The 7,654-nt window shown below is 45.6% G+C and overlaps 3 protein-coding genes across 3 annotated transcripts; 1 reads left to right on the top strand and 2 right to left on the bottom strand.

Annotated features, from left to right (window-relative positions):
* Positions 1-732: 732 nt before the first annotated feature.
* GGI43DRAFT_395097 (uncharacterized protein) lies at positions 733-2,149 on the bottom strand. Its single transcript, XM_083204839.1, has one exon. It carries the CDS (start codon positions 1,918-1,920, stop codon positions 1,102-1,104), a length of 819 nt encoding a protein of 272 aa, XP_083065602.1. The 5' UTR covers positions 1,921-2,149; the 3' UTR covers positions 733-1,101.
* A 347-nt stretch (positions 2,150-2,496) lies between these two features.
* On the bottom strand, positions 2,497-4,001 carry GGI43DRAFT_395096 (glycoside hydrolase family 75 protein). Its single transcript, XM_083204838.1, has 3 exons — positions 3,706-4,001; positions 3,305-3,643; positions 2,497-3,203 (listed from the first exon to the last, which is right to left on the bottom strand). Exons 1-3 carry the CDS (start codon positions 3,802-3,804, stop codon positions 2,691-2,693), a joined length of 951 nt encoding a protein of 316 aa, XP_083065601.1. The 5' UTR covers positions 3,805-4,001; the 3' UTR covers positions 2,497-2,690.
* Positions 4,002-6,786: 2,785 nt separating this feature from the next.
* Positions 6,787-7,647, top strand: GGI43DRAFT_429877 (uncharacterized protein; the record flags this gene model as incomplete). Its single annotated transcript, XM_083209185.1, has 1 exon — positions 6,787-7,647. One exon carries the CDS (start codon positions 6,787-6,789, stop codon positions 7,594-7,596), a length of 810 nt encoding a protein of 269 aa, XP_083065600.1. The 3' UTR covers positions 7,597-7,647.
* Between the last annotated feature and the right edge of the window lie 7 nt (positions 7,648-7,654).

Raw genomic sequence — 7,654 nt, 5'->3', positions numbered from 1 at the left:
TGAAGTGCACAAGTCTTCGCATTGTCGCATTTCAGCCTGATGAATTTCGGCTTCCTTTTAACATTTTTAAGCCTCCTATGTTGGACTCAAGTAGGCGAATAATTTGCCTCCAGTTAGAGGGATCGTCGTCTAATCCGCTTTGCAAACGATGGTACCTCGATAGCGCTGGGAGCTGAATGTCTTAATTTTTTTAGCTAAAAGTGCAGATTGGAAGCTATAAATTTCCAAGCTGCTGGGGACAGCAGTTTGCTAGTGCTCCTACTAGGCCTCATAGTTGGCGCTACTGCTACGCTAATGGCTCTTAAACACTTAAACAAGCAGTAATCTCCCTTGCTGTGCTGCGTGAGGAAGTTATAGTTAGGGTTGGTTGGAAGCGCTGAGATCCCAGAATGTACGCGACAGAAATGAACTGCGACTATCGCTAGTGAGAGGAGCAATGCGATGCGTTATTTTTTCCGACGGATTTGGCAGAAAATCATCTACCACGTATCATGTACTTTATGCAGATCTCATCGTACAGTAAAATCCCCAAAATATGAGGACTTAGGTGTCCTGATATGGCATGGTGTAGAGAATGTTACAAGCTATTGTCGTGTGCAGAGAGCCTAGTTCAGGTGCTAATTCTGAGCTTTGTAATTAAAGAAGATGGCCAACGATCAGCGCGGCCTACCGACGATTTTATATTTTTAAAGTAGAATACTAAAAATCAAATAATACAGAAGGTATCGTGTGTTTATACTATAATTTTATTAAAAGCTATAGAGATTTGAGGGCCCCTGTATGAGTTTTACAAGTAGAAAGGCGACTCAAGAACTAAAACACGGGCGCGTGTTAAAACATCGAAGTGAAAATTTCCATCTCGATCATGTCGTGTGTGCGCAATAAATATCCCATTAGATCTCTACTATCTCTCGAGACCGTCCATGTATAATTGTTTCCGCTCATACGATGCATGCATTATATTCATCGACTATGATAAACAGCTGCAAATCACTATTCGATCCCTCCATCTAATCTTGTAGACAATCTTTGCATTCCAGTCTTCACTCAACCTTACACCTCGCTTATACAACTCCGTTTAGAGTTGCGAGCCGTGGCGCTTTAATTTATCTCGGCGTATATATCCAAAGCATCATGCAGCTGCCCAAATATACCACCATGCCAACGCCGAACCTCTTCCCACTCTGGCTTAGGCAAAGTCACCTGAGCCATCCGCAGCCAGGCGCCAACGATAAAGTCTGCGTAGCTGACCTGTTTTCCTAACAGAAAAGGGCCATTGTTATTTTCGAGGAACAGTTTGGCCAAATCGCCCAGCGTATTCTGAAAGGATTCCATGAGCTTCTCACGTGCCTCTTTGGTTAAAATAAAGTCATCCCAAGAGCTGACGCCTGCTCGACGGACGAATTCGGCCTTGGTTTGCTCAATTGTGGCTGGATCAAGCGGTATGCCTTCGACCATTAGCTGAACGTGAGCGCTGAATGCCGCGTCAACGTTTATATTGAATCGAGAGTACTGGGGGAAGCCTCCATCGTCGGGCTTCGACAGTGGTATAGGTATTTCGTAAATCGGCACAAAAGTGTAATCAAGGGTCTGGGCAGGGAACAAGTCGCCGCCGCCGGAGTCAGGATATGTGCGCTGTAGATAGACGGCGATATCGAATGAATCGCCGACTGTGTCATTTGTCGCAGTATCTTGTATCACAGGAAGAGTATGGAAATCGGCACCGTTGGCAAACTTGCGAGAGGCGGACTGACCAAGGCCCTGACGCACTTTGGAGATGTCAGGCATAGCCACCCACGATGTCGAATACTGGACGCCCTTGAAATTGAGCGCCAATCGGGTCTTCCATGGGTTTGGTGAAGAGCATGACTCCGAAAAGGGGGGCTTGTGAGCGATATCGTAGAAAACAATGGAAGTCATGGTGCGACTGCTACCACAGTATATATCTTTGGCTGATGAGTGTATACGGGGAGATATCGCGAGATTTTCCTATGGCAAGGCAAGCAAATGATTACTAAATGATATAATCTGCGCTCAATTGAAGTATGAGAGCGTGGCTACCGCAAGACGAAAGAATTTCTTGAATGTCTGCATTGACGTGGGAGGCTTCTACCCAGCACATTTATGTCAATACCTAGGTGCTAATGGACGTCAAGTGCTCGGGCCATCGGTGGCATTAAGCCAAGAACCCGGCTGAGGATCGCTGGAGGATCGCTGGAGGATCGCTAAAGGATCACTGGAGGGTAGCATTGCCGACGTTCCTATTGCGAGATGAGCCTAATCGCCGACATCTCAGAGAGGCGCCCAGCAGAGAGAGCCTTCTCCCCTCTTCGTCACAGATTCCAAGCCCTAGTGTAGCATCAAGCGCTCGCATCTTTGTAGGAGGTTTAGCTGCCCTACTAAAATTTTCTGAGTCTGTACTACAGGCCAGTGACCCGCCACAGGGGCCAGCGTGGATAGCATTCTTTCTCTACCAAAATATTGACATCAAGTACAGTACATCCCCCCACCTAAGGATTCATGATGGTGAAAGCAAATGGAAAAGAAGCGTGATTCCGCGTACGAGATGCATTCTGATTAAGCAAAGGCTCTTTATTTCTTATTATTAATTTAGTTCCGTGCACTACCCTCTACATCTACTACTAAGTGAGTCTCTGATGCACAGCCGAGACGAGGTCGCGTCCGACTTCCTATGACGAGCACTTGCCGTTGCTGCAAAAGTAGGGGTCTGAGCAGTCATCGTCAGTTCCGCAAGAAGCGCCGAGGCAGTGGCCTTCCCATTCGCAAGAAGTTGGTGGAGCCGAACCGCCGCTACCAGAACCAGAGTCGGTACTGCATTTGCCGCTGGAGCAAACATAGTCATCTGAACAGTCATCGTCGGATCCGCAGGAGGCGCCGAGGCAGTGACCCGCCCAGGAGCAGGTGCCAGAGCCGCCACCGCTTGAGGTCCCCAGGCTTGCAACGAGCGAATCGCCCAATGATTTGATACTGGCTTCAAAGGCTGAGACATTGGTTGCCTTCCAGTTGGCGCCGTTCTTGCCTGGCACGGCCTCATCGCCAACGAATCCGATGTACAGCACGTCCTTGGCGCCGTGTCCAGAGTCGCCATTCAGGCCGTCGTTGGGGAAGCACAGCTGTGCAAGTGAGATGGCTGCTTCGCCTGTAGTCGGCTCTGTGTTGGTATCACCCCAGATACCGTACCACTAAAAGGGAAAAAAGAAACTAGTAAACATATGCTGACTTGAATACTATCGTAACACGCCCACCAAAGAAAGAGAGAGAAAAATCCAAAGGCGTAACTCACCAATTGATTGTTGCAAACAACAGCCATTACACTAAGCGGCTTCATGCCATACTGCTCGGCGTTGAAAAAGGGTGGCTCGTTGAAAACGACATATGGATGAATGTTGGCATTCAAATCTGAAATGCCGTAAGACTGGACAGTGTCCTTGAACGCTGTCTCGCCATATCCAGTAGGGTCATTTGAGCAGTCACCAGCCTTATCGTCGGAGCCGTCGCAGTCGACATCCATGTTGTCATAGTTTCCATTGCTTCCCTTCAAGAAGATAGCATTTGGGATGTCTCCACAGAACACAGCTCCTGAAGAGGAGGTTCCTGAGAGCGGGGTGGCACAAGTTCCTGCCTATTGGGGTAATTTTCGTATTAGTGACGGTCAGGATTTGAAACTGATACAAAAGGGCTAACCTTGTGTGCATTATAGATTGCCTGAAGGTTGGCAGGAATTGTGTAGGCTAAAGAGCCAGTACCAGCCGTGGCAGCAGCAAAGAGAATTGAAGAGCGCATGGTGTTTGTATTGGTGATAACGCTGCAAACAATGTATGGTAAATAGACAATGCGGCCTGCGATTGACTGCTGCTCGGGAGAGCGACCCCCTATTATATAGTATGGAAATCCAAGAAAAAATACGAGTATAAAAGGTTAGGAGTTATAGTTAAATTCCGGATAGAGTCACAAACAGCAAGACTTGCTGGAGGTGGCCCCTTGTAGCTCTATGTCACACACTAAAGTAAGCTTAAATAGGAAGGCTGTTTCTCTAGGTTAATTTAGAAAGGCTGAAATCTCCCTATCCTTGCGTAAATATTGGCTATGGAGGGTATACGAAAAAAGAAAAGCTCCGCTGATTCGAGGAAAAAAGCTGTTACATCACATTCCTAATACAGCATCACAACAGATATTTTGTGGAAGAACGCGAAGTGGAATTCATGCTGTCCGCAGCAGTCGCTCTATTCTCGATTGTCGGAAATCCTAAGGTTCCAGTAACTTATGTTGGTAAGCACTAGAGCCTACGCGAACATATTCTCCTCCAATAGGAAGGCCCTAGAAATGCTATGGCAACTAATATAGGTAGTTCTAGGTACCAAAAATAATGTCCCTAGTATCATTGTTAAACTTGATAAGATAAAGAGATACATACATTGGGCAGATATAGGGAATGCAAGTTAATTCCATGAGTTGCATATTACAGCAATGAAGGTTATTTGTCAATATTTCGTATGTGTGTCTGCTGAATGGCCCATACCATCACAATTTTTTTCCTGCTTTCATTTTTGTTTAGTAATCGATAGGGATAAGGATAGTGAAATGATGCTTTTAGCTACGAAGTACGGGGTAAAATGTCGCTGCATACCTACCCTACGAGGGGCAGCAAAAGTCATGTTACAATTGCTATTCAATCAAAAAATATCCCCCATGTACATCATAATAATACTCTGATTCAGTGCAGCATATGGATCTAAATACGCATACAGGGTAGATATGGTTGGAATATCCATGCGCTACATTTGATGCAAATTATAGATGTGATATAAATACCAATGATGGTTGCGCAAGATATAAGTTCGCAAATACCGGCCAGTCAAGACAGATACGTAGCCGATGCTACCCGTAATAGAAACAAAGTACGTTTACATTTTAACCACTGTGTCTATCAATCTTTCGGATCATAATGGGAATAGAAAAGCTGAATAAAATCTGATACAAAATCAGATATCATATAGACGTGTAAGGCGATAGCTAACTAGCGAAAGAGTACCACCTTTAGAAGCCCTTTAAGCGAGAACAGAAAAGTATGAATTAACTATATTCTAGAAAGCGATAAATTTTAAATAGCTAATGGCCAAACACCATAGAGTTTACCTCCTATATGAAACATGGAAAAGCTCTTATTCGATAGATAATCTTTTACAACGCTATTGGCTGTAGGAAGTGGGTGATAACCAGAAATTTCGTAATGCTATTCATATTGCCGTGATAAGCTCACCCTGATTCGCTATTACAGTCTGATTTCTTCTTCTATGTAAAAGCTAGTGTGATATGGTCTAAACATAGGCTGGGAGAAAACGTAGTGTAACTACCTGCTGGAAACAGGAATTTCAGCAGGTCTTACTTCGTATTACTGTAGGTCGGCTCCAGTACTTTTATGTCGAGATGCCAGTAATACAGGGCACTCCGTACGTTTTTAGCAAGTGCTGTGCTGCTTACATTGCGCTAACATCAATAGTCTCAACAAGAAAAAAAAATTATACCTCGTCTGCTGCTCCTGATTTAATGTATAACAATCAATATTGATGTAAATATACTTTCTGCTGGTTTGCAAAGAAAAGATTGTTTGTGTTTGGGAAGTCAGCTTGAGAGTGGTTAAAAAGGAATCAGGCGAAGAGAAACACTGAGATTCATTACTTCACTGCACACTGACAAAAAAAAAAAAGGTTCTTTCGTCATAAAATTACAAATAAGCTTCTTCACTACCCATAGTAGCTCACTAAATGTCACCTTAATCACGCTTGTACCTGAATATTTTTAGCCACAAAGAACACCACTCAGGAACAAAGGCATTTATCCTAAAGGCGCAAGTGCTGTCGGGGGCACCGACAATGCTGTTCTGGAATGGTCGGTAGCTCCTGCCGAGGTGTCGGGAATTTCCTTAGCGGTATTAATCAGTGTTTCCTAGATAGGTAGGTACTCGTAGGCGCAAACAATCGTATTGGCCGATTAGCTTCACAGACTCTGTCGTGTAAGCGCGTTTCAGCCTTAGTCACCGTTTGTGTTGCCCCGTTCTGTGCGTAGTCATGCAGTATTACTGCTGCGCATGTCGCTGGGGAATTTCAAAATACAGCAATACAACAAATAAGTACATGGGGTTATGGGAGCTTATGAAAAACAAGGTTTACTATATTTATAGCTTTATGGAGATGCTTGATAAATGACCAAAGGGAAAATGGAAGAACGGCTCGTCGTTAAGATGAACCGAGTGCCCGACATTTTCCGTTACTTTCTCGGTGGAGTCTAATTTCTCCGTAGCTAGGGGGAAGCTTATCCGCCAACGACAATTATGTTATTTCTGACCAAAGAGAGGAACGTGCTGTTTCTAAAAAGGAAGGCAGAATTCTTTATAATTACCTTTTTGCTTACATATGTTTGTATCCATGTTAGTTTAGCGTTATGACTTCTTTCAATATGAGTTGGGAGTTACCAAGAAGGGCAGGACAATCATGCTTCTAAGCTTATATCCAATTAATATTTTCAAACTATTTGATTCTCCTTGAATATGCAAACAATACTCGTATGGTCTTTCGGGCCGTTTATTCGCGTAAGGCATATTGTTTATAAAATGTATTGTTCAATGCAAACTGGTAAATATAAGTAGCTCAGTGTTCCCGGTGTAATCGTGTTGGTAGTCAGCGACAATTGTCTCAAGGAAAGAAGCCAGCTTTAGTCAACTCTCTACTCACGCCTTTTTACATCCAATCGTCAGACTCATTCAAAATGAAGGGCCAAATCGCGTCTCTTGCTCTTTTTGCCAAATTGGGCCTCTCCTCTGTCATCTACAGCGGCAGCGGATATGGAACATACTACTATGATATTCAGCACCCTGAATCCTGCAGCACAGATCTCTCAGTCGCAAACACCGGCAACGTCGAATGCAGCCAGTTTGCCGCCCTGAACTTGAACGAAATCAACAGCAACAACCTTGTTGCTATGAACCACAGTTTGATTGCCAGCAACCTGGCCCAGTACTGTGGTCGGCAGGTTATTGTCAGCGTCAATGGAGTAGCATCAAGCACTCCATTCTTCATTGGTGATGGTTGTGAGCGATGCGGCACTGGATCATCTACTGGTCCATGGAACCCCAGCGGAGCTCCCGGACTGGATTTCAGCTTCTCTGCTCTCAGCGCGTTGAACTCACAAGCCTGCAACCAGGGACATATCGATATCAGCTGGCAAGTCGTGGATACGACTCTTTACAACTTCGATACCAACGCCCCTGGCCAGCCGTCGGGACCCGTTAGCGGTGGCGGCAGCTCTGGAAGTGGCAGCGGCAGCTCTGGAAGCGGTGGTAGCTCAACCTGCACTTGGGCAGGCCATTGCCAGGGCGCGAGCTGCTCCTCAGACGACGACTGCTCTGACTCTCTTGTCTGCTCCAGCGGCAAATGCAGCACCGATTCTGGCAGCAGCGGCAGCAGCGGTTCAGCCCCGACTTGCAGCTGGGCTGGCCACTGCCTCGGCGCTTCTTGCGCAACTGACGATGACTGCTCAGACCCCTACTTTTGCAGCAACGGCAAGTGCTCGTCATAGGAAGTCGGACGCGACCTCGTCTCAACTGTGCATCAGAGACTCACTTAGTAGCTGCCAG

Source organism: Trichoderma evansii (assembly GCF_050947405.1).
Source record: "Trichoderma evansii strain SZMC 28006 chromosome Unknown GGI43scaffold_2, whole genome shotgun sequence".
NCBI lineage: Eukaryota > Fungi > Ascomycota > Sordariomycetes > Hypocreales > Hypocreaceae > Trichoderma > Trichoderma evansii.
Note: the sequence above shows the minus strand (reverse complement) of the source record. Positions and strands in the feature narration are given on the sequence as shown.